Here is a 24,432-nt window from a genome sequence, read left to right as displayed (position 1 = left end):
TGATCTGGAGTTAGTATGACTGTCCGGCAACGGGAATCTTTTATGAGGCCCGGCGGGGTTGCGAAAGCGGAGGGCATAATTTTTCTCCTTCCTTTTCCGCCTCCCATGTGGGGAGCCAGAATCTTTGGTACATTAATAAGGCGCGCGAGTAACTTGCGGGTCTCAAGCCCCACGACGACGATGTCGGGAGTCGGGACTCGCTTTGTTTCTTATTATTGGCCAAAAATAGGCTATACAATGCTTGGTGCCTGACCGCGGCTTGTTTTGCTCAGGCAGCTTCTTTGATACCTGTTCTCACATTATTCCAACCCAGGTACCTGTAAAGAGTGCAAGATTTGATCAAACACCAAGGGTAAAATCCACACCTATACCTTCTACTGCTACCAGTGCGATGGATGCACAAAGTATAGGATGTTCAACGTGCCCATTTTGTCCGTTCTTTGATCTAAGCAGTGGTTTTGTTCTCCAGCATGTCCAATACTGTCACCCTGAAAATGAATCACGGTTAGAACCAACCAAGTCATCACCTCAAGTCATAGAATCAATGAGCTTTTCAGGTCATGCGGATGGGAGTGATGGCCAATTACCAGGTTCTCTATATCATGCTGATAACACGGCAAATCTGGAAGAATCTGTCCGTACTATCGCTCAATATACACACCCGCCACAACCTCATGTCAACAGTGAGGACTTTAGAAATAAATCTACAAGTTCCCACACTTCACGGAATGATCAGATGGAGCCTTCGTCACGAATTAACTCGAAAAGAGTGCTCAATAGAAGTACCGAAAGACTCGGCGTACGTTGTTACCTCTCTCTTCTGCTCGCTGGTCTTTGTGTATTTATCGTTGCTATTATTACTATTAATAATATATATACTAACAAAATCCCGGACAGCTTTCAGAGCTAGGACCTTATGCGCATGAAAAGAAGATGCCTTCTTGGCTCCTCCGAATGCTAAACAAGGGCAACCCCACAACTCAAGTAAATAGGATCTCACCGGACGGCAAGCTCTCGAGGCATTCGATCATCGAGAATGAAACGCCTAATGTTGTACCGGTACTCGCTCGCCTATGCAAACAAGACAAGTCTGTGCAGCGTGTGTTTTTGTGCAGCACCCATGTCCACCACATTTCGAAGACGCCAAGAGAAGGAAGCTTTTGCGGATATAGGAATATCCAAATGCTGGTGTCATATATGCAAGAAACTCGCGACCGTGGAAACGACTACTTTCCAGGGGCCTTGCCCACAATTTTGCAACTACAGGATATGATAGAGCGAGCATGGGATATGGGCTATAACAGTGTGGGAAGGGCTGAGACTGGAGGTATCAAGGGGACCAGAAAATACATCGGCACCTCCGAGGTAAGGCAACCGCGACGTATCTCATTCAGGCGTTGCCCGTTCTGAGACACCTACAGGCACAAGCTCTTTTTCTCAGCCTTGGAATCCAGTACGTTTGAATATATGTATGTTTGGTGCATGTTGCCAGAAACTGACAGCACCAGATGCGAAGCAAGCAGCATCGGAAAGACCGAGGAAATGCCGGCTCATACCGCTCTACTATCGCACATTGCCGCCTATTTTAAAAGCGCATCTCCCTTGAATGAGGTAGAAAAGGTCGTTCTGACGGACCTCCCTCCTGTTTATTTTCAACACCATGGTTCGTGGCCTTTTTTTGTTCGAATATACACTGAATATTCGCTGGGGAACTTATCAGCTAAGACTCAACAAAACCAAAAGGACATTCTATGACCATTGTTGGTTTTGAGGCTCGGGATCAAGGAAACGCAAATATTCTAGTATTCGACCCGACTTTCCAGGCACCCTCCGTGATCAAGCATGCCACCACTACAAACATAAAGAAACTTGACCCGACTCGTATCCTGAAAGGATACAGAAAAGGCATAAATTATTTGAGGAAATATCAAGCTTTTGAGCTCCTCAAGTACGCACCCAGCCCTCCATTGATTACCAGTTTTCCTGACAGATCCAGGCTATACCCTCCTGGTATCCCACCAGAAAGTTAACCTATTGTTGAACAAAGGGCCCGGTACGTTTATTTAGCGGCGGGCCTGTCATAGGTACACTTGCTATGCACTTGAATGAAGTACTGGTAATATACTAATTCAGTTAGTGGCACGTAAGTGTCTACTTCTATCTCCTGACGACGTATGGATGTACTTGCAGTAGCACTACGGATGGATCCTTAGTTTGTACTTATCTCCATATTGTTTATCTGGGTGCCTGAGGAATTGATACGGAGTACAACCCCACCAATTTTTTTCCCTCTTGGCATCTGAAATGTCAATCGCGAAATGTCAATCGCAAGAATCAAGGACCAAGGACCAATCCTTAAAGTACTGCTCACATTGAGAAAAAAAAATCTTCATAATAATCATAAGATATGCGGACAGTACCCAACATTATTGTCACAGGCACACCCGGTGTCGGGAAAACAGTACACTGCGAACAGCTAGCCCAAGATTCAGGCCTGCGCCATCTATCGATAAACCAGGTCGCCAAAGACCGAGGCTGCTATGAGACATACGACGAAGAATTAAGAACCTGGATAGTGGACGAGGACAAAGTATGTCTATTGGTTTTCTTCTTTTTCCTTCTCGTCAATTTTTTGTTTGACGCATCGCCTTCTTGTTCGTTTCATTTTCCTGCTCTTACTCACTCTGGCCAACCGTTTGAAGCTTCTAGATGCGATTGAAGACGAGCTACTCCAAGGTGGCTATTTAATAGATTGGCATGCCTGTGACCTATTCCCTAAATCTTGGATCGACCTTGTCGTGGTCCTACGCTGCCCGTCGACGTCCACCTTATATGATCGCCTCAGTTCAAGGTACTTATCTATATCTGACATCACCCTTTACTGCATGCCTCCACGCAACTCATCACCCTTCTCCATTTGACCCATTTGATTGGAAAACCTGACGGGATTATCTGCCATAGGGGATACCATGAAACAAAACTACAAGAAAACCTAGATGCCGAGATCTTCGGTGTCCTTGTCGAAGAGGCGCGCGAGGCCTTTGACGGTGAAATCGTGGTTGAACTAAATAGCGAAGAGGATGGCGATGTAGAGAGCAATTGCGCTAGGATCTGTTCATGGATAGACAACTGGAAAAGCGACCAAGCGAAGAATACAGATTGAAGTACTCGAAAACCTGTAATAGAGCCATAGTGGGTAGGGTATCAACCTGGTCCAGGTCGGCGCGTTGGCTTATGGTTGTTGTTCAGCTAACCACTGTTGCAACTTAACGAGAGCCTTGTATCTATGAGAAATTTTGTTCTGTTTGTGTCAGCAGCAATAAAAATGGGGGTCGACACAAAGGAAACTCTGCACCTTTTCCTCCTTGGCCATCTCTGCATACGTTTTGCCTCCATGCTCAAATATCGGATCCCACCCTGTAGAAAGAGATATAAGTCAGTAACCAAACCCACAAGTATCAGCCACTGAAAGAATATATCCATACCAAAATTTGTCGGTCCTCTGGGTCTCACAATCGTGCCCTTTGAGGTGAATATGAATATTAGCCTATTCGTTCTCAGAGAATATTCCATCATCTCATTATCCATACCTCCGTTCGTCCCTGGAACAGGATCGGTTCCGACTCAGGTCCAAGAGAAAACGCAAAAGTGCACACGGCCTCAGCGCCTCTCGTTTCAAACGAGTCAAGCATCCTGTTTAGTCCCTCATGGCCCAATGCTTCGAGGAACCATTTACTAGGAGGTGTTCTCTCAGCTCAGAAATACGAAAGGCAGATCCTCAATGCAGATTATAGGAGACTTACATATAGGGGCCGGGGAGGCCTTTCAGAGCAAGAAATTCGAGAGCAGTGTCTTCGGTCAAAACCGGGCCTCCCACCTATAATGATTTTTTTTTGTCAGCCAGTCAATATATGTGCTTCACAGGCCGCCGTATCCTTGGTTTCGCTACTTACTGCCTTCGCTGCATGGCTGCACTTTTCCTTTGCTATTTCCTCAATTGTACCTTGTATTTCAGGAACATCGACTACTTCGCTTTGAACATCGACCACGCTGCCTAATATAGCTCTGACCTCCGCCAGCTTATTCTTATTACTGGTGATGAAATTAAGTGTCGTCATAGTTATAAATCAAGCAATTGTAGTGGTTGACAAATTCGAGAGTTTTTGGCGAGTAGAATCGATCTTGGTAGATTATATTTGTAGAAATTGATTTTCTCAATGGTTTGTTGTATCTCCGTGTGCGATATACGCTATAAGTGAGGGAGGGAAATGCTTCAGTCTAAGTGTAGGTATTTGCCGCTGGATACCTGAGGTACCTAGCCGGCGTTAGCTCCGTACTCAAGCTGTGGCCGTCCCCACACTTTCCCAGGCGCGCCGTAATACGGAGTAATTAACTATGAAATTATATCGATAGAAGACATGGTACTAGGCCATCACAGTAGCAAGACAGGACGGTTTATAGGTCCTAAATATACATCTACTATGTTCACTATACATCGAGGTGGTGGCATGTTTCCTCAAAAGCCATTGATTCAACTGGTTCGTAGAAGCACTCATTGACCGCCATCGCAGAAGACGGTAAACGAAGGGGGACATATAAGTTAAAACTATTCAACGGGGATCGCCCCATTGTCAGGATTCTCCGATCTGTCTTGTTGGGCCATTGCTTGCGCTGAAACGATTTCAGCGAGCCGTTTCAGACGTGGTGTTTGGAGCCCTTGGCAAAAAAAAAAAAGAAAAAACAAAGCGGTCAGCAAGGTCTGGTTTACTTCATTATGAATTTGCAGGCACTCACAAGATGGAGTATACGTTTCTAAAGCAGTGATAACCCGGGGCTCGGCGATTTCGTACGGCCCACTATCCTCCATATCCACAGGAGTAAGAAGGAGCACGTCGCTTTTCTCTGTAACACGGGAGGCTACGGCCTTCATAATCTCGCCATTGATGGGCTGTTCGTAGTCGGCCACAAGGTATTGGTTCAGAAGTTTTTGGATCTGGTTCGGAGAGAGCCTTAAACGAATTTGTTAGTGCTTGCATCGTCAATAATAAACGCGACGATAATCTTACATCCAACATATGTCTTGAATAATCTCAATATCGTTTAACGTAGCCTTCTTCAATTGAAGAAGCTTAGTTGCTTGCTATATCTTTGTCAGCTTTCGCCAATCAGCGTTCAAGAGCATAACTTACCATTAGATGCTCCAGTTGCAATGTTCCTTCTGGCATATCGTGACTCTTGCACCATTCCTCGATGCGGGTTATGTTATAATTTATCTGGAGACCTCGCTTCCAAGAAAGGAAATTCCGTCTCATTAGAAGATCATTGAAGGCTGTGACACCAACCAGACGAAGAAGCTCCGTGACAGTTTGAACGACAATTGAATCCTCGAGATAGAACGCCCTCATCGCTTTGTACGCGTTATTCAAAAGGCTAAGGAGGTTGTCCATGCTGAAGGCTGGATTGTTGTTAGATGGCAAAAGCTTTCCGAGGAATCGGTTCGTTTCGTTTGTGACAAAGCCGGGAAGAGATTGAGACTCAATTATGGCCGGAACAATCATCTTGAAGAGCTTCTTTTTAAGCAACTTCATCCAGGTATGGTAAATGTTAAATTCCAAATTCTCCAAATCGTGTTTGACGATCTCCAAAAGACGGTCATACTCGTAGTTGTCAGTTTTCTGCGCTTCGTACCAATCCTCGGCCAAAAAGACAAATGAAAGCATCTCATGCACATTCGAAAGCCAGAAGGCACCTGGACTAATGGTGTCATCACCATCATGTTGCATGACTTCCTGTTGTATTGACTGCATGACATTGGCCAAAAAGCGCTCAGACTCTTTGACAAAGCCGTTATTCCACATTTCAGATGTAACAAGATTAATAAGGTATGCGGGGAACAGGACCTCTTTTTCTGTGGGCGGAGGAGTAGAATTGGGCGCTGGGATCTTGAGGTTGCGAATCAAACCTATTGTTACTTCCTCGTTAAGATCCTCCTCTTCAGAAAGTAAAGTTTCGAGTTCTGTCTCCACAGAGTCAAGACCCGAGATCGCGGCAGCGGAGTAATTCTGGCGGCCTAATGCACTTGGGACTGCCATCGATACAGGTCGAGGGTTGTATGCACCACTAAATCGATCTGTATCAATCCTTTCTGCGCCGGCGCTGCGTCGCTTGGGTTTCGTTTTCTTCGAGGAGACCAAGTTAATAAGGCCATTTGCGGGTGATGGCATTGCCCCACCATGCTGCTGCTCTCCATTTGTGGCTTGAATTGGAATGGTCCTCTTCGCAACCTCGAGTTGTTCCTCAAGGTCGATAACTTGCTGTCGAAGCGAAGATTTCTCGCTCTCAGCCTCGGCATTCGATTGTTTGAGCTTCTCGAGTTCCTGATTCGCGGACCGTATTGATTCGCGAGAAACTCTCTCTTCTTCCTGCAGACGCTTGATCGTTGTTTGTGCATCGGTATGGTTTTGCTGTAATATATTCATTTCCTCCTCCAAAGCCGTCAGCCGAGCAGCTGTGATGCCAGCTTGATTAGCCTCAGCTTGAAGCTCTCGCGACCGATTTTCCAGCGCATTATGTCGACTCCTCCAAGATTTCAACTGAGTCTCATAATTTTCGAGTTGAGAATTAAGGGACTTGTTCTCCCGTTTCAAAGATTCCAGGTACTGAGTTAGTTCGACCACCTTATTTTCCAACTTATACGAAATCTGCTTCAGATCTCTGGCTTCCTCTCTGAGTGTCTTGTACTCCTGTCTCGCTTGTTTGCCCCGCCAGAGATTTTGGACAATAACCACCTGCCGACGATACTGTCGCCACGCACGCAGTTGCCGCCAGGAACGGAAGGAACGTTGAATGACCTTTGCCGCATTTCCGTGAATCGAGTCGAGAATATTCTGCCGACAAAGGAAACCCTTCGATAGCGATTGCAGAAGGATGACGTTATTGCGAATCTGATTGTATGTCTTTCTTTCTTTTTGGCCCCTCCATACCCTTTGGATAGTCGTCGCAGCTTTGACCCGACGTATCTCCGCTGCACGCTGTCTAGAAAGAAACCCTCTCACAAGAGATTGGGTAGCAAGGACGGACGAACGCGCCTCGAGATATCTGCGCCGGTAGTATTTACAACGCAGATTCTTTTGTATCATTATTGCGCATTCGTTTAGCCTTGATGTCCGAAGGTTCTCCAAGAAAGCGAGCATACCAGCCCGGAAGAATATTTTGCTCAGGCCTAGTTGATATTTGTCGTGTTTTTGCTGTGTAGCATCGCCAAGGGCCTTCCGCAGAATGGCGTGGCACATATCCTTGATCTCCGACGTCCATTGAGATGAATGGCAGAGCATGTAATAACGGATAGCGAACTCCTCGTAGGTCCATCGAGTAGGATATCCGGCCGTACTGATGCGGACGGTTTCCAACACACCACAAGCCCTCAGTTGGTTCAACACCATCGGCCCTTCAAACATCCAAGCCTCTTTCGCTTCGTTGGGCTTAATGCATCTGATATAGTGCACATCGGTGGAATTGATAGTACTCATGAGTTCAATCAATGACGATTTGAAGATCCCGCCTAGTGTTGGCTTGCGGTTAATTGCAACTCCAATTTTGCGGCCTGGGGCAGTGACTGGTTTGGATGAGACGGCCGCCGAATCCTTTTCGCGGACAGAAGCAGCGGTATCCAATATCTTTTTCACAAAGTCGTTGGAGGAATTGCGCAAGATTTCCATATGTTCATCTGGAACAGTGTCACGGTTCTTCTCAATGAAACCATCCGACTCGTAAGTCACATCAACAGCATAATGACAAATTGTGAACGCCGATTTCCCAAACCTAGGCTTCTTGTAAAATTTCTGTTTATCAGCTGCGAAGTTGTGATGGAGCTTGGTCACAAATTGTTCATCAGAGCCCATAGGCAGTCTAGATTCTTCGTCCAGAAGGGATAAGATCCCCAACTTTGCCTCGATGAGGTCAATGCATGGTTGATTGTCCGAAAAGTCGATAAAGGTCCAGTCTATCTGCTCTCGCACGTATTCTTCTTGCTCCAATTTGAAGACGTGTTGATTGAATTCCTGTTGCAATTTCTCATTCGCATAATTGATGCAAAATTGCTCAAAAGAATTTTTAGCGAAATGCTCAAATCCGTAAATATCCAAAACACCAATGAACGACATGAATTTGCTCAAGACTTCGTCTGTTGCAAGACCTCGATTGATTTTGTCGACAAGCCAATCGAAAAGGCTAGAATAAATGAATTTGGCAACGGAGTCCCGAACAACGATCGCCTGTTGTTGCGTCAAGTTGGATGTGATTTTCTCTCCTCTTGTGATTAGCTGTTTCTTGACTATCCACTTGGCAAACTCATTAGCATCAATACCAAGTATGTCGCATGCTCGGGCAAGCGATGGTTCAGAAGGCGAAAGGGCGGACTCGGTCCTCGTTGCGGTAATCTTAACATTTCCCAGATGAAGCAAGGCTGCGAGAACACGGAATATCTCTGATTGCGTCTTCTCAGGTACACCGATAGTTCCTAAGGACTTTTTAGTTGCGATAAATTCCGCCTTGTCGTCAACTCCATCAATGACTGGAGTTCCCCCCTGGTTGAGATAATCAAAATCTTCAACCGAAGCAAGGCCGAGTTCACTCCTTTCTAAATCGGTAGCTCCGGCCACAAGCTGGTAGAAAATATGATAGTTGCGCTCCTTAAGAGGCTGAAAGACAAGGCGAGACCTTTCAAGTAGGTAAGTTCGTATTTTGGCGCCAACAATATTGGTCTTGTCGTCGAACATAATCTCAATATATTTGCCGAAGCGGGATGAATTGTCATTGCGTGTAGTTTTCGCGTTTCCAAAAGCTTCCATAACCGGGTTTGTCGCTAAAATCTGTTCTTCGGTTTCGCTGATTGCATCGGCTCTACTGGTAGTATATTTCCCAGGCTGGTCCGAAGACTCGCGAGTCGCGAAATACCGCATGATATACTTTGCGCTCACTGTTTTCCCTGCTCCAGATTCACCTGAAACCACGATCGTTTGGTTCTTTCCATCGCGTAACATATCCCTATACACAACTTCAATAAGTAACACTTATCACCGGAAGCACTCTCGGCACTTACCCAAATGCCTCTTCTGCGATAGCAAATAGATGTGGAGCCTGCGATGCACGGTGTTTCCCGGCATATACTTGGACCATCTGTGGCACATATAGTGAATCGACACGGGCGAATGGGTTGGTTGCAATGAGAACAATGCCACTATAGGTATATATTTCTTTTTGCGCATAGCGTAATTTGATAGCTTGCAGGACTGCCAAAAGTCAGTGCAAGCTCAGGTGTTTACTCAACTCATGGCAATACCAGCTGGTTCATTCAAGTGGGAGAGGTTCGTAAGATCCTCACTCGCTTCAAGCATAGCAGGATTCATTAGCGGCGGTAGGTTGGAATTATTGTCCACTTGCAATTCGGCTTGTGTGGTTTCTATTTCTTTGGTCTTTTTATCATTTAATTATTAGTCTTAGTTGGTCATAAAGATTTGGATGCACTGCGAAGTGGATTTAGACGAACCTCGCCATTCTCCAGCACAAAAACAAGCTTAACCTTGTCGCCATCAACCAGCTTCTCTTTGACCTCAGAGGCTACCCAGCCCTCAGTTGCATCTGGTTGCCAGGCCCTCGTCCCAGCCTCATAGTTATGTGCCATTGTGACCACGTAAATGGTGTGGTTTCAAATGGGCGCGCCGGGGGGGGGGTCACTGGGTTAGGTGTTGCTTTCTTAAAACGAGTCTATAAAAGACATCAAGAAAATATTAAAAATAAAACAAAAAACAATCAAAACTGAGATTTCAAAGAAAGCTGGCGAAGAAGTAAAGAGTTGCCTTCCAGGGCACTAGATAACAAGTCGTCGGGTGAGAAAGAGAGATCTCATGCTTCTCGAATTTCTTACCTGAATGATGGATGACCAGACTGGCCGCTCCAACGCAAGCCCCTGAGGAGCCTCGGGGCGGCACCACTGGCCACTGGCTGAGCCGTTCTCCACCGTCTCAATTGTCCACGCCAAGACCCAGTACTTTTGCACGAATAACCCCAACCACCTTAAGTTGTCCACTGCCTGCACACCGCACATGTGGAGGTGAACCACGGACTACTCATCATCATCTTCTTCAGGGTTTGCCTTAAATATTCTATCATTAAAATCTGGGGCAATTCAATATTTGTGACAGCGTGTTAGTTAATACCAACTTTATCTGATTCAACCTGGCTGGGTTTCAATGAAGGAAGAGAACCGAATGTAGAGAGACATTATAGAAATAAATATCAATCAACTGCATCCTTTGATACCAAACTAATTGACCTTCTCCCCTTATTCTTCAAAATCCAACAACAATAAAACCCCGTACAAATATTACTTGTATATTCAAATAGAACTAAGTTGTAACCTTTAAAATCCTTGTCACGTATTTTCATAACATTCGCGCTATCAACTCGCATGTTTTAAGAACAACTAAGAGAAAATGTACCTACTCCTCGCGCCACTAATGACTCGAAATTAAGATAATAATAAAAAAGGGAGGGAGCTGGGTGGGGGGAAGAGAGAGAGAGAACCAAAGGGTGGGGATGGGGTGGTAAGGAGCAAGGAACGCGAGCTCAGTCTTTGCCAACGCGATAAAGCAAAGAAGTGGACGCCTGTCCACATATCCATCGAATTAGGAGACCCTGTATGTTTTACACATACTCAGCTTATCAGGAGGGTCATTAGATAGCCTTGCTAGATAATGTTTAAACGGACAATCTGGGGAGCAAAAGAAGACGGGAAACTGGATGCGAAATTAAAAGCCGCCGTTACAAGCCAGTGCAGCCAAATTGGCTGCATGTGCCACAGTTGCAGGACTTAGTTTTTAACTTTGCTTGCACTCAGCCGCCTCTTTCTTTGGCTTGGAAGTACCATCCTATCTAGCGTCAGTATTTGGAAAGCGTAGATGTAAGAAAGAAACCATGATGGTGATATGTATACGTACCTCTTCATCAGAGTCATCAACATCTTCATCAGACGCTCTGCCGTCTTCATCCTCGTCGTCATCCTCGTCGTCTTCATCGTCAAACTCGTCAAACTCATCAGGATCCATATCGTCACCCAATTCCTCAAACTGGAGGGCCTCCCCAGTGAACCAATCTATAGCTCGGGGTATGAGCTTCTCCTTAATATCTTCTCCAAGCTGGTAGTCAAGCTCGAGGCGCTCCTCAATATCCGTAGCAACCGTATCATCATCCTCTGCGGGGGGTTGTGGGGGAGCGAAGAAATTGAAGAAAGACTCCGTCGGTACCGTAATCTTGACAACACGAGTTTGTTTGGTATCTAATAATGAGTCAGTGTTCCATCTATGCCCATGTAGTGCCATGTGGGACCTACTTTTGTTCCTCTGCTTCTTGCTCTCAACGCGGACGGTGAGATCCTTTTCGGCCTTCCAATCGATCTTCGTTCCCTCGGCATGATCATAGATAAAATCGCCCCCATAACCATTCTCCTCCTTGTAGAAGTATGTTTTTGAAATTGTCTTGTTGGTGAAAAATTCGTTCTCCGAGAATTCAAAGATAAGTCTGAAACCAGGACGATCAAGGTATTCCATACGGATATCAACCAGATTCTGGAGAGCCTCTTCGTCCTTGTCAGTGATCATCTCGGCAAGTGAGATCTGGTTTTTCATTGCAGAGAGCCAGAATTCTGGAATTCCAGCCATCGGAGATTCCTCCTTCTCATCTCCCTCCTTCTTCGAGTCATCGTCCTTAGCATCAATTTCCTCCTCTTCTCCCTTACCGGCTTCAATTTCCGTGTCGGTCGGTTCGGTAGCCCCGTTAACGATCGTGGCACGTCTCTCATAAAGGGGGGTAAATTTGGCGAAATATTTCTTTTCAAGTTCAAGAACCTCCTCTTGGAACTGGGCTTCAAGCTTGGCATGTTCCTTCTGAATACCCTTCAGCCCAGCAACCCGGCGACGAACAGAGACAGGCAAAGACTCGATGTAGCCAGATGAGCGGCCAACAAGCGAACCAAGTTTCCCTTGAATCATGGAGACAAGTCCGGGATTTCTCGCGAACAACGAAGCGGCAGTAGCATGGTCAAGAGATTCTACAAATTAACCGAACTCGATTAGCCAGATCATAAATTCGTAGCAAATGAAAAAAAAATTACCTTCTTTGATGCTGGAAACACCAGGTTGCTGAGCATGGGAGGAAATCGGTGCATTGTTAGCTGGCGTGTTTTGCGGTGTCCTGTCAATTGGTCAGAAATCAAGATATGGCAAATATGTTGGGAAGTTGCCCTTCCGAACAAAGCAGAATGGAGTTACACACGGGGCGACAGGAAAATCCGCCTTCTTGTTCCTGATGGGCTCAGACATCGTAGATATTTAATCGAGGGGTTATACGGAGACCTCAAGAAGACAAAATCCGTTGAGGGGTTGTCGCGGAGAGGGAGGTTAAGGGTTGAAAGAATTTGATACGCTGAGATTTTGGGGTCTGGAATCCAGGCTTGGTGGGATCTTAGCGTCTTTGGGCCGAGGGGCTTGGCGGGACAAAGTGACTGTTGAGAACACCCACGAAAAATAAACGTCGGGAACAACAACAACTTCGAAAAATAAAATAAATAAAAGGCAGGATATTAGGAACAAAATTTGGGTGATATTTGTCATCTCTAGATAAATAACTTTTGGAGAGCTGAAGATTGACAAAAAAAAGAATCAATATGCCCTCCAAACCGCCTCAGGTCCTTACAATTGGAGAATGAGACTGGAGCCTTATGGTGATGGCCTGGGAGAACCGAAGTTCACCTTTTTCTAATGACGGCAGTTAATTGCAGTGCTTATCTACAGGAGGAATAGGTACTGCCACTCCTTATTTTTAAATACTACATTCATCTGTAGGTAGTCGGTACCTACTATACTAGCTACGTACTACTTGGTGCTTCCTACAGAGTTTACACTAGTTACTGTTAGTACTGTCATGGAAGGCGCGAAGGGACCGTGGGCTTTGACCTACTTAATTAGAACTTTTCATCAACAACAACAACCACCTGTAAGAAGAAGCAAGCATCATTGTCTTGTTCCATCAATATCCAATGAAGGGCTATTTTCAAAGTTTTTATTTTTCTATCCTCCAAAATACGTATGTTGTAGTTTAACTGGTTAGTAAAGTTTGCTGGATGAACTTTCATCATACCGAGCTGCAGTACCAAGCCATAACACGCACATTATTTGATACCCTATCTCATGAAGACCTGCAACCATCTCAGGGACCCAGATTAGGGCCGATACAAGAATAGTGGTAGAGTTCTCAGGCTTATCACGTGCTGGGGTTAGTAATACTAGCCAGCGGCGTACGTGCGAAGTGAGCAGATGTACAGTGACGTACTCCGTACCATCTGTTTTATTACAAGACCACAGTCCACATATAAAGTATTTGATTTCGGTCTATGGCGATTACTTGAACCCACAATAATCCCCTGACCCCGAGCTACGTATTCTCGTTGGGCAGAATTGTGATGGGAATAGCAAAAACCAAATGATCATCCTGAAACTGCAAAATGGAGCGCCCCTCATATACAACACTGGACACCCAGTCACCAACACCGGAAGCCATTTCAATGGCGCGGCGACGTGACTCAATGAGAAGCAGGTAAAGAACCACGAGACCGTGCATCTCAATCCGGCTGATGTCAGTTCAGTTTTAGTGTTGCCACGGATGTCGGAATGGCTCGCAACGAGGTACGTGTATATGGTGCCTATACAGCTTTCTTTTTTTTTAATATATAGGAGAGGGGGACGATCCAACTTACCGTAATAGATTTTTGACGGACCAATATCCGAAAGCATCCCATCTAGCGTCGCTTCGTTCTCCCGTCGCCGCATCAGAAGAGACTCCAATATAAGTCTCTCATATTATCATCAAGAGCCGGATGATTCCATTGAATGGCCTCGTAGGGAGTCCTTAGACCTCGAGAACGGTGTCGATGAACCGGTTACTGCTGAGCTTGATGATGACACAAACGAATCTATGAAATTTTCGTACAGATCAAGACAATATTCCTACCGCCGGAGCTCTGTTGAAGATCCACTACTTCCACAGCGTTCATTATCTGTCAGCTCTATTAATAAAAGGCCTCTGGGAGGTGGTGGAATCCAGCAGGAACTTTATATCGCGTCCGAAGATACGACCATCGTTATAGCCGGTTTTACCACAGCCACAAGCGGGGCTATCTTATACTACTCCTTGTGTGTTTTGACCTTCGGATTTGCCTTTCTATTGTTCAGATGGCTCCCAAGATGGCGAATATGTCTATTAGGTAGGCCGTCGCCGTTGACTTCGTGTCAATGGGTGGTGGTTGAGGTATGAGACTCCCATTTAATTCTTATTCATGGTCTATTTCTAAATGCGACAAGGATCAATGGAAACAACTCAGCATATGCGAAGTCTACAATCGAGCATATGAGCAACCTCTTTCTACGATATTTGCCGACACCTATCGGTATACATACGACGAGGATAGCGACCCTACCGTTGAACGACTCAGACATTTCGACTACAGGTATTTACGTCTCTTCTACCACCCCCTGGAGGACAAATTTCTCTTGATTAGTGGCTGGAAAGACCCGTCCTGGACGAACGCAAAGTCTATGAGGGTTGGACTCAATGCCGACGATCGTGATAGCCGTGAACAGATTTTTGGTAAAAACGCTATTGATATTCAACAACGGTCGCTATTTAAACTCCTAACGGATGAGGTACGTATGCGTCACAGGCGTTGGTTTGTTTATATACTGATGAGGTAAGGCTTTTCACCCATTTTACATCTTCCAACTTGCCAGTCTTGTTCTTTGGTCTCTGGACTCGTACTACTACTACGCTGCTTGCATCTTCATTATTTCCGTCATTAGCATAGGAACTACAGTTGTTGAGACCACTGCAGTATGTAATGACCATCATATATCCGCAAAAACCTGCCTCATATACCTAAACAACTCAGACAACGCGACGCCTGAAAGAGATGTCTCTCTTTGAATGTGATATTCGTGTTCTTAGAAATGGGTTTTGTTAGTGTGCCTGCCGTACGCACTATCGGGGCGAGTATTAACAAACTCTAGGGAGATCTGTTTCATCTCAGGAGCTAGTTCCTGGAGATGTATTTGAGTTTTCTGACCCTTCCCTGAACCAGGTTCCATGCGATTGTATCTTACTATCTGGGGATTGTATTGTAAATGAAAGCATGCTCACAGGTATGGAATACAGGAATGTTACTATGGGTATCGGTGAAGACTAAAGAGAACTTAGGCGAATCGGTTCCGGTTTCGAAAACCCCCTTGACAGATGATGCTCTCGACTATCTTAATCTCAGTGCACCTTCGGTTCATTCAAATGTTGCCAGGCATTTTCTATTTAACGGGACTAAGATCATCAGAGCACGACGCCCTCAGGGAGTTGATGATGACGAGGCGATTGCGCTGGCAATTGTCATGAGGACTGGGTTTCTAACTACTAAAGGAGCTCTCATTCGCTCAATGCTTTTTCCGAAGCCTTCGGGCTTTAAATTCTACCAGGACTCGTTTCGTTATATATCCGTCATGGGCCTAATTGCTTTTCTAGGCTTCATCGCATCTTTCGTTAATTTTGTGCGCCTAGGGGTAAGTCCTGCCGCCGCTAATCACCGAAACACAATGGACTTATACTTGATAGCTTTCGTGGAGCTTGATCATTGTCAGGGCGCTTGACTTGATTACAATCGTTGTTCCCCCGGCACTGCCAGCTACATTAACAATCGGAACCAACTTTGCTCTGTCTAGATTGAAAAAGAAAAGGATTTTCTGCATTAGTCCCCAGAGGTAAAACGGGCGCTCTATAATATCGAAGATGCCCATGCTAACATTTATGATAGAGTCAATGTGGGCGGTAAGCTTGATGTGATTTGCTTCGATAAAACCGGTACCCTCACCGAGGATGGTTTAGATGTCCTTGGAATACGAACAATGACTCGACATCAAAGGTTTGGCTCTGTAGCACAGTTCCTGCTTCCAATGGCTGATTCGGCTAGACTATCTGAACTTATATCCGACACATCATCCAAACCAGACCCGGTTTCCGCCTTATCTCAAGGATTTGATAGCTATGATATTATCATCCGCATCATGGCGACGTGTCACTCTCTGCGAGTAGTAGACGATGAGCTCCTAGGCGACCCGTTGGATGTGAAGATGTTTCAGTTTACAGGGTGGTCTTTTCAAGAGGGTGGAGGCCTGGCACCCGAGCACCAAAATTCCGAAAACGAAACCATCGTTCCTTCTGTTGCCCGTCCGCCCAATGCCACAGCGTCCATGAGCGGTAGCGATCATGATATTGTGAATGTAAGCAACTACCCGCTCGTTTGTTTTACTGCCAATCTAGTCGACCGTGGGAATTAACGTTTTGGCCAAACTCCTAGGGAACTGTGGAGCTCGGTATCTTACGGAGTTTCGAATTTGCCTCGCAACTTCGCCGTGCAAGTGTGATTGTAAGACAATTTGGTGATAGTGGTGCCACTATTTTTGTAAAAGGTGCACCAGAAAGCGTCAAGGATATCTGTCGCCCAGGAAGCTGTCAGTGTGTCCATACTTTTCTCAGCATTGACTTATTGACCGACTGATACAGTACCCTCGGATTTTGAAGAGATTCTAAGCCAGTATACACACAACGGCTACCGCGTCATCGCTTGTGCTGCTAAATATGAACAAAGGTTAAGTTGGATGAGAATCCAGAAAATAACGCGCGCGGATGCAGAGGCAGGCCTGGAGTTTGTCGGGTTTATAGTCTTCGAGAATAAGCTGAAACCGAAGTCTACCGAAACGATCGCTGAGCTGAACAAGGCCAACATAAGAAACATTATGTGTACGGGCGATAATATACTTACAGCAGTAAGTGTTGCCCGGGAGTGTGGGATACTGGGAATTGAAGACCAATGTTTTATACCACGGTTTATCGAAGGTTGGTTATCCCGGGATGGTTCATGGCGCGTCTTAGCACTAATATGACCAGGGATACCACATAATATGAAAGCATCCTTATGCTGGGAAAGTGTTGACAATCCAGCCTTGGAATTAGATCCAGAAACGTTGATGGTATGTTACTTGACTTTGAATTAACTAGATGTGGGGGCTAAAAAAGAGCAGCCAGTGTTATGTTCCGGTGAAGCTAATCCGTCCCTTCCTGAGGATCCCTACAACGCTTGCAAATTCTCGCTCGCAATCAGCGGTGACATTTTTAGATGGATTCTAGATTATGAGAACGAAACTGTTGTGAAAAGGGTGAGTATGCATGCAAGTTTTGGGAACCCAAAATTGACCCATTCTCCTACTACATTTTATGATCTAACTCAACTTTTTTTTTTATTCAGATGCTTGCTCGTGGAAATGTGTTTGCGCGAATGTCCCCCGACGAAAAGCACGAACTTGTGGAAAAGCTTCAATCACTTGATTACTGCTGTGGGTTCTGTGGCGATGGTGCTAATGACTGCGGAGCATTGAAGGCTGCAGATGTTGGCATATCCCTGTCGGAAGCCGAAGCCTCTGTAGCAGCCCCCTTTACCAGCCGCCAATTTGACGTTACTTGCGTCCCGACTCTGATCAGGTTTGAGGACCCGATTCTTTCTATAACATAGCAGCTAATTCTACTACAGAGAGGGCCGTAGCTCACTGGTCACGAGTTTCTGCTGCTTCAAGTATATGAGCTTGTATTCAGCAATCCAGTTCGCAACTGTCAGCTTTCTATACACAACAGCGTCTAACCTCGGAGACTTCCAAGTGAGAGTTTTTCCCCCCTAATACATTAGGGACTTCACTAATCATCGTTCATTCAGTTTTTATTCATCGACCTTACTCTCATATTACCAATCGCGGTCTTTAGTAAGCCTGAAAATCCCAACCCCATTCTATCATTCTAAGATGTGAAACTTATTTCTTTTTCAAAGTGGGATGGACTGCTCCCTATCCCGTTCTTTCATGGAAGCGACCAACTGCAGACCTTGTCTCCAGAAAGGTCTTGACGCCATTGCTCGGGCAGATAATTGTATGCGTAGTTGTCCAGCTCATAGCCTACAAATCTGTCCAGTCACAACCCTGGTAACTTTCCGTGTCTATGAAACTTCTTAGGAACCACTGCTCACCTTTCTTTTTTTTTTTTCTTTTTTCCTTTTTGGCAGGTTCAAAGCTCCCAATACAGACCTAGGAGAGGACAATATCGAGAACTCGGAAAACACCGTTCTATTCTTGACATCCAGCTTCCAGTATATATTGGCAAGTGTTGTTTTGAGTGTGGGCCCACCGTTTCGAAACCCAATGAAGTCGAATAGTACGCCTTTCTGAAAATTGTACTGTCCGGCGATGATTTCTGATACTTCCCAGGGCCACTCCTTGCTGTCATATTTATAGACTTATTTTTTTCGGTCTATATGCTTTTCAGACCATCCAGTTGGGTAAAGCGGGTTATGCAGTTGACGTACTTATCAGACGGGTTTGCTACATGGTTGCTTGGACTAGCCATTGGAGGCTTCTTGTTCGCTTGGTTCGCAGAGCGAACAATATTTCCCCAACTTGCTCGCATTATTGGACACCTGAAAATCGCCATGCTGCCAGGTCATCAGAAGCAACGACGCCGGTATAAAATACTGCTTGAGGAGATGAATAGATAGGTTGCTAACTGGGAGTGGAGAAGTCGGTGCGATAGCAAGGATGCGCATATCGGCGCTCACCCAGTTGGAATTGAGATAGATAGATTCAGAGTACTGGTGAATTGTGAATACATGCGCATTCGATGTTCTAACACGTGGTATTCAGTGTATCGAGAGGTGTATGGCCGGCTGATCCAGCCTGTACTAGATATATGAACATGGTTTCTCTCCCATTTTCGTTTGCGCTCAATGATCCCAAGGGTGCTTCCAACCGAGCAATGCAGGCCCGTCCTTCTTAGCTCGGTACATTAACTAAATATGTTGAGGTTTTATTAGAGAATTGACGAGGACATCGTAGTAAGGTGCTGGCGAACTTACGAAAAACCACATGCTGGCGCCGAGGGCAGTTGCCGTAAAGCGGTAGAGTGGTCGAGCAGGGTGGATGTGGATGGGATGATTCGCTGCCATATCTGGAAAACGGTGAGATGCCGCCGCAAATATGATTTGGGCAATAGCGGATGGGTTCTCACCTACTCAAATTGCGGATATCAATTGACGATGAGGTTCGATGAGGCCGGGAACGGGGAAGTTGGTTTGCTTCCAACCCGGAGCCAATCGGGACTCATCACGTGATCCTGTATCCATCATGCTTGATTGCTCCGTTGCACTATATGCTGGAAGTAGCCCAAGCCTCCAAGTATATGAAACTTTTGTGTCAAGTACTGCCAAGCGTGATAGGACTGCAAGCTGATCTTTCTGGCCTGTTTCGTCTCAATTTGGTATAACTTTCGAGCTCCCCCTTTCTCCCTCTTTCAGTTAAAAAGCCTTTATCTTACTCTGGTTTATAGGAACATATTTGAACTTCTCGAAATACCCGAACTATAACTATAGTATATCCCATTGTCGTTGAGCGGAAAGCGACGACACTCAAATCTCCGTCGCCATCGGATTCCATTTCCATCGCAATATCAACAAACATCCAAATCCCCTTTGAACAAGACATAGCGAATGCGAACCCCATCCTGATGGAAAATGGGTATCGGCCCTCTGGATCGAGATAGCAATGGTGGCACGAGGTTCACTGGATGTACCGGGATCCGCGACTTTGAATTTTTGGGTAAACTCGGTGAAGGTACCTTTGGGTAAGCATCTTCCACGATCATCTTGGATTTGGTTGACCTGGAGCTTTTGCTTCAGAGAGGTCTATAAGGCGAGAGCTAAAAGGGACGACTCTATCGTCGCTTTGAAAAAGATCCTTATGCACAATGAACGAGATGGGGTGAGATTGATCTGGTATTCCTGTTTCCCCCCTCAACTATCTGACCGTAAAAAGTTTCCGATTACGGCCCTCCGAGAAATCAAGCTTCTCAAAATGCTGTCCCACGTCAACATCATGCGACTCAGGGAAATGGCTGTGGAGCGAAGTAAAGGTACAAGATATCTTGTTATACCCCTTGCGAGACCGGTCTGACTATCGAGAAGGAGAGGGACGCAAGAAGGCTAGCATGTATATGGTTTTCCCCTATATGGAACACGACCTTTCGGGACTTTTGGAGAATCCTGCTGTTCATTTCACTGAACCCCAAATTAAGTGCTACATGATCCAACTCCTCGAGGGATTAAGATATCTACACGGGGTATTCCTATGCCTAAGTACAAGGGGAAATGGCTTTTTCTGACTTAGTACAGAATTGCATCCTACACCGCGACATGAAAGGCTAGTTCTGTCATAATGTTTAAAGGGATACTTTTGCTTACCTCGGTACAGCCGCGAACTTGCTTATAAGCAACCACGGTATCCTACAGATCGCTGACTTTGGTCTGGCACGGCCTTTCGACGAAGCACCTCCTCAGCCCGGGAAAGGGGGGGGAGAAGCGAAAAGAGATTATACCACTTTGGTTGTGACTCGATGGTATCGCCCTCCGGAACTACTTCTCCAACTCCGTCGCTATACCTCTGCTATTGATATGTGGGGTGTTGGGTACTTCATGCACTTGAAGCCTTTTTCGTCCAATATCTAACATATACAGATGTGTTTTCGGTGAAATGTTCAAGGGAAAACCAATCCTTGCCGGTAACAGTGATCTCAATCAAGCACAACTCATATTCAGTCTTGTAGGCACTCCTACAGAAGAGAATATGCCAGGGTGGAGCTCCCTTCCGGGTTGTGAAGGCGTGAAAAGTTTCGGCAACAGGCCAGGGAATCTTGCTGAGGTATTCAAAAAGTAATATATCCTTTCTATGTGCCCCCTTGGTTTAATTTGGCCATATCTTTACGTCAAGGGAATCAGCATCTAACTGAGCTCGTTTACAGCCAAAGCCCTATCGCCATTTCTTTGCTAGCCGAGCTCTTGAAACTTGATTGGCGGAAAAGGGTGAACGCGATTGACGCGTTAAAACACCCTTATTTCTCGACACCACCCCTTCCAGCGCGTCCGGGTGACATTCCAACTTTTGAGGATTCCCACGAACTTGATAGACGGAGATTCCGTGGACAGAGAGCTGCTATGCCTCCAGCACCTGCTGGAGGTTCTGTGGGGGTGGGTCGGAATGGAGGATGGACCACCAATTCAGGAAACAAAACAAACGCAGAAGCCAGGAACCCTCGTGTTCCAGGAGCTTCCCGGGGAGTTAAGGCAATTTCTAATGGAAGCATGGGGAGCCAACGGCGCGATACCTGGAATAATGATTCCCAGCACAGTCGGCAGAGAAGGATTAATGAGGATTCAAACCAAGGTCTCCCGTCTCGGCATAGAGACGGCGGCTTACCACCTAAACCCCCAGCGCCAACCCATCATGAACCGTGGACAGGCCATCCCGATAAAGGAGCGCGAGACCGAGGGTACGGGCCTCGCTATGGGGGCCCCGAAGCAAGTGTCGATTCATACATTCCTATTTACAGCGGGAGCGATCGAAGTCGTGAGAGAGGCCATGGCCCCACCAACTCCGACTGGCGTGGATCATATCATGACATGCCATACCAGAACAAGCTTGATTATTCGCGAGAGAATTCATCAAGGAGGCGGAGCCGGAGCCCTATGTATAAAGAACGAGTAGACAGGGGCTCGTATCGCCGATAATCCGATAGTTTCACCGTGCCGTTCGTTACCCTTTGGATTCGGCTCTACGGCGCCGGTGGGGTGGTGTTAAAACGACAAATACTTTTATGCTCTTCGTTTCGAAAAACAATTAGTTACTTATTCGCTCACGTTGAATGCTTGGCATTACAACAACATTTACTTTTTCAGCGTCGATCCGAAATATTAAGACGGAAAAATGAAAGACTTTTCTCTAGCAAGTTCTTAAGTATTCAAGTTGCACACGTCAGGTGGTCGACCTCCAACATTCTGAAGCCCAGCAAATTCGGGTAGAAAGGTACCGTTGAGGGACTCCTACCAGGAACCAAAACAAAAAAAAAATGACATAACCCTCTTAACTTCCCGCCCGTCCAGTTCTCTCCTGTTGCGACATGGAAGTATATGTGCCCCCTAATCTATGTGGAATGATTAATGCAATGGAGCTCAGGAGAACTCAATCTGAGCAGACTTAATACAATATTCTCGTCATTATCCGGGCTAAAGAGAAAACCAGTAATTAGCCGCCAAGAATCATTCATTGGGTGGAGGGGGTATCGTATCAGTACATGAGAGGCTTTCAAGTCTTTCGTATAAGTCCTTTATCGTCGTATTATCGACGTTGCTGATATCAGCCATCAGATACGCCACCTGCACAGGATGGTTAGCGCTATGTTTATACCATCAAAAAAAAAATATTAATAGTATTACTAGTATTAGGGGGCCGGCGGGGAGCAACTTACATCACCTCTACTATCTGTCATTTGCTTGTCGACATTATGATCACCGAGGATCTCGTTGACTGGAAAGGTCAGCCAGTTTAATAGAAATATTTGGTATTTTCTTACCTTTCCGGAGAACACCTGGGACATTGTGGTGAATATAAATAACCTATAATTGTCAGCGGGTCGATGCATGATACTTGCAAAGAAGGAAGGGGGGAAGCATTATATACCCGAGCATGATCTGGTTCATCCAAGGTTAAGGATCGAAGAGCTACCTCCGGAAGATTGACCGCGCCCAGAGTTGTGCCCTCATTAACATATCTAACTAAAGCCTCTGCCACCTCAACGCCAATGGCACGTTGCGCCTCCTCCGTGCTACCACCGATGTGTGGGGTCAAAATTAGATTCTTGAGAGCACAGAGATCGGTTCCCCAAGTGTTAAGATCACTGTTAAAGTAGTCACCATTTCCCGCAGGCTCGTTGGGATACACGTCAAGTGCAGCACCGGCAATTTTTCCAGACCGCATCGCGTGTATCAGGGCAGGTATATCGACGACAGTTCCTCGACTGGCATTGATCAAATAGCTACCATCTTTCATGAGCTCAAATTGTTTCTGTCCCAGCATGTTTTTCGTTTCAGCAAGCTCGGGCACATGACACGTGACGAAATCCGCCTCGGATAGGAGATCCTCCAGCGTTGAAACCTGGCGAGCTGTGCCCAATTCCATGAGATTTACGACGTCATAATAAACAACCGACATGCCCATAGCTTCCGCCAAAACCGATAGCTGGGACCCAATGTGGCCATACCCAATAATTCCTGTAATTGAATGTCAGATTGCGGCCAATTTAAACCCACGAGCCAACCATATTAGGCGCACCGTGGCTAAGAAGGAAGAATAATACCTAGTGTCTTCCCCCTAATCTCCCAACATTTGTTACTGACTTTGTTCCACGTGCCATTATGCATTTCATTGGATCGGTCGCCAAGCTGACGAGCGAGAGCAATGATTTCACAAATGACCAGTTCAGCCACGCTCCGAGAATTGCTAAACGGAGAATTAAACACGGTGATGCCATGCTCCGCTGCATACTGGAGGTCGACCTGGTTTGTTCCAATACAAAAACAACCAATCACTATGAGATTGCGTGCTTCCTTTAACACACGCGCTGTCAACTTTGTCTTCGAACGAATTCCGATCACATGAACGTCTCTATTGACAAAGAGAAAATCTAGTCAGTAGGCATTTTCGAATGGCTAGTCTACACTCACCGAATTTTCTCTATAAGTTGATCCTCGGGGAGCGATGACTTGAGAAACTCTACTTGATATCCTTGCTTGTTGAGAATATCACGACCTGTCTGGTTGACATTTTCCAGGAGTAAGACCTTGATATCCTCAGTGGCAAAGGGTTTTAGGTGCTTCGCATTGAGAGACGGGACCACGCGGTTTGTGAAGGCCGAGCCGCCATGGCTAGACGGAGCAGATTGGAAAGACGTGTTTGGTGAAGTTGAAAAGCTCTGGCCCTGCGAAATACCCAGGCTGGCCGCATCCCTACCGGAACCTATATCTCTCGCGGATGCCGCCATATTTTAACCGTCAGTGGGCGCAAAGTGAGACAGACTCCGTAGAAATTGTTCTTTTGATCTCGGATAATCAAGGTTAGAACTATCAAGATAGTGGTAACAATAGAGTGGGGAGAATGGTTCGCTCACCAGTTCTCACTGACTTCCCGGGCAATTTACCCTTGGGCGATTTTATGTTTGGAAGGTAAAGACAAGCTGTGGATTCAAAGGAGGAAACGTAGTGTGTCATAAGTTTCTTTTATATGAAAAATTTAATAAGCGCCGCAGTTCTGGAGCAGCTGGGCCTACGGGGTCATTGTACCATTTGAATTGAGTCATCCTACTCGCCTTTACTCCGAAATAACTCCAGCGACCACCAGTCGATGAACCGGTTTCAAA

The 24,432-nt window shown here is 45.9% G+C and overlaps 9 protein-coding genes across 9 annotated transcripts; 4 read left to right on the top strand and 5 right to left on the bottom strand.

Annotated features, from left to right (window-relative positions):
• Positions 1-67: 67 nt before the first annotated feature.
• On the top strand, positions 68-2,084 carry ASPVEDRAFT_46266 (C78 family peptidase). The gene is made up of 6 exons (XM_040813513.1): positions 68-799; positions 898-1,365; positions 1,422-1,453; positions 1,509-1,663; positions 1,744-1,948; positions 1,997-2,084. The coding sequence occupies exons 1-6, from the start codon at positions 392-394 to the stop codon at positions 2,028-2,030; spliced, it is 1,302 nt and encodes a 433-aa protein (XP_040672666.1). The 5' UTR covers positions 68-391; the 3' UTR covers positions 2,031-2,084.
• A 323-nt stretch (positions 2,085-2,407) lies between these two features.
• On the top strand, positions 2,408-3,163 carry ASPVEDRAFT_141242 (nucleoside triphosphates FAP7; the record flags this gene model as incomplete). The annotated part of the gene is made up of 3 exons (XM_040807730.1): positions 2,408-2,590; positions 2,703-2,851; positions 2,962-3,163. The coding sequence occupies 3 exons, from the start codon at positions 2,408-2,410 to the stop codon at positions 3,161-3,163; spliced, it is 534 nt and encodes a 177-aa protein (XP_040672665.1).
• On the bottom strand, positions 2,976-4,362 carry ASPVEDRAFT_345755 (non-canonical purine NTP pyrophosphatase). Its single transcript, XM_040810866.1, has 6 exons — positions 3,954-4,362; positions 3,804-3,877; positions 3,591-3,735; positions 3,486-3,522; positions 3,356-3,417; positions 2,976-3,301 (listed from the first exon to the last, which is right to left on the bottom strand). Exons 1-6 carry the CDS (start codon positions 4,116-4,118, stop codon positions 3,233-3,235), a joined length of 552 nt encoding a protein of 183 aa, XP_040672664.1. The 5' UTR covers positions 4,119-4,362; the 3' UTR covers positions 2,976-3,232.
• A 244-nt stretch (positions 4,363-4,606) lies between these two features.
• On the bottom strand, positions 4,607-9,682 carry ASPVEDRAFT_141840 (type V myosin; the record flags this gene model as incomplete). Its single annotated transcript, XM_040807781.1, has 7 exons — positions 4,607-4,716; positions 4,795-5,009; positions 5,067-5,140; positions 5,190-9,045; positions 9,101-9,290; positions 9,341-9,473; positions 9,548-9,682. 7 exons carry the CDS (start codon positions 9,680-9,682, stop codon positions 4,607-4,609), a joined length of 4,713 nt encoding a protein of 1,570 aa, XP_040672663.1.
• Positions 9,683-10,877: 1,195 nt separating this feature from the next.
• nap1 (histone chaperone NAP1) lies at positions 10,878-12,377 on the bottom strand (the record flags this gene model as incomplete). Its single annotated transcript, XM_040818250.1, has 5 exons — positions 10,878-10,928; positions 10,998-11,335; positions 11,390-12,106; positions 12,170-12,249; positions 12,331-12,377. The coding sequence occupies 5 exons, from the start codon at positions 12,375-12,377 to the stop codon at positions 10,878-10,880; spliced, it is 1,233 nt and encodes a 410-aa protein (XP_040672662.1).
• Positions 12,378-13,558: 1,181 nt separating this feature from the next.
• On the top strand, positions 13,559-18,688 carry ASPVEDRAFT_56418 (putative P-type ATPase; the record flags this gene model as incomplete). Its single annotated transcript, XM_040815206.1, has 20 exons — positions 13,559-13,650; positions 13,700-13,739; positions 13,819-14,361; positions 14,415-14,756; positions 14,806-14,940; positions 14,999-15,065; positions 15,117-15,248; positions 15,304-15,662; positions 15,706-15,851; positions 15,905-16,012; positions 16,061-16,370; positions 16,448-16,601; positions 16,654-16,986; positions 17,149-17,306; positions 17,396-17,628; positions 17,678-17,801; positions 17,858-17,903; positions 17,969-18,119; positions 18,200-18,348; positions 18,402-18,688. 20 exons carry the CDS (start codon positions 13,559-13,561, stop codon positions 18,686-18,688), a joined length of 3,909 nt encoding a protein of 1,302 aa, XP_040672661.1.
• A 136-nt stretch (positions 18,689-18,824) lies between these two features.
• On the bottom strand, positions 18,825-19,235 carry ASPVEDRAFT_344287 (uncharacterized protein). The gene is made up of 3 exons (XM_040810853.1): positions 19,202-19,235; positions 19,046-19,137; positions 18,825-18,979 (listed from the first exon to the last, which is right to left on the bottom strand). Exons 2-3 carry the CDS (start codon positions 19,133-19,135, stop codon positions 18,914-18,916), a joined length of 156 nt encoding a protein of 51 aa, XP_040672660.1. The 5' UTR covers positions 19,136-19,137; positions 19,202-19,235; the 3' UTR covers positions 18,825-18,913.
• A 118-nt stretch (positions 19,236-19,353) lies between these two features.
• ASPVEDRAFT_46259 (CDC2/CDK family serine/threonine-protein kinase) lies at positions 19,354-22,243 on the top strand. Its single transcript, XM_040813512.1, has 9 exons — positions 19,354-19,446; positions 19,516-19,809; positions 19,865-19,946; positions 20,001-20,097; positions 20,150-20,304; positions 20,357-20,384; positions 20,436-20,649; positions 20,699-20,893; positions 20,983-22,243. Exons 2-9 carry the CDS (start codon positions 19,700-19,702, stop codon positions 21,746-21,748), a joined length of 1,647 nt encoding a protein of 548 aa, XP_040672659.1. The 5' UTR covers positions 19,354-19,446; positions 19,516-19,699; the 3' UTR covers positions 21,749-22,243.
• On the bottom strand, positions 21,982-24,414 carry ASPVEDRAFT_345161 (D-3-phosphoglycerate dehydrogenase). Its single transcript, XM_040810861.1, has 9 exons — positions 24,356-24,414; positions 24,184-24,289; positions 23,741-24,115; positions 23,374-23,681; positions 22,698-23,287; positions 22,591-22,633; positions 22,486-22,544; positions 22,312-22,393; positions 21,982-22,243 (listed from the first exon to the last, which is right to left on the bottom strand). The coding sequence occupies exons 3-9, from the start codon at positions 24,055-24,057 to the stop codon at positions 22,215-22,217; spliced, it is 1,428 nt and encodes a 475-aa protein (XP_040672658.1). The 5' UTR covers positions 24,058-24,115; positions 24,184-24,289; positions 24,356-24,414; the 3' UTR covers positions 21,982-22,214.
• Positions 24,415-24,432: the final 18 nt, after the last annotated feature.

The sequence above is a fragment of the Aspergillus versicolor genome (genome assembly GCF_001890125.1).
Source record: "Aspergillus versicolor CBS 583.65 unplaced genomic scaffold ASPVEscaffold_12, whole genome shotgun sequence".
NCBI lineage: Eukaryota > Fungi > Ascomycota > Eurotiomycetes > Eurotiales > Aspergillaceae > Aspergillus > Aspergillus versicolor.
Note: the sequence above shows the minus strand (reverse complement) of the source record. Positions and strands in the feature narration are given on the sequence as shown.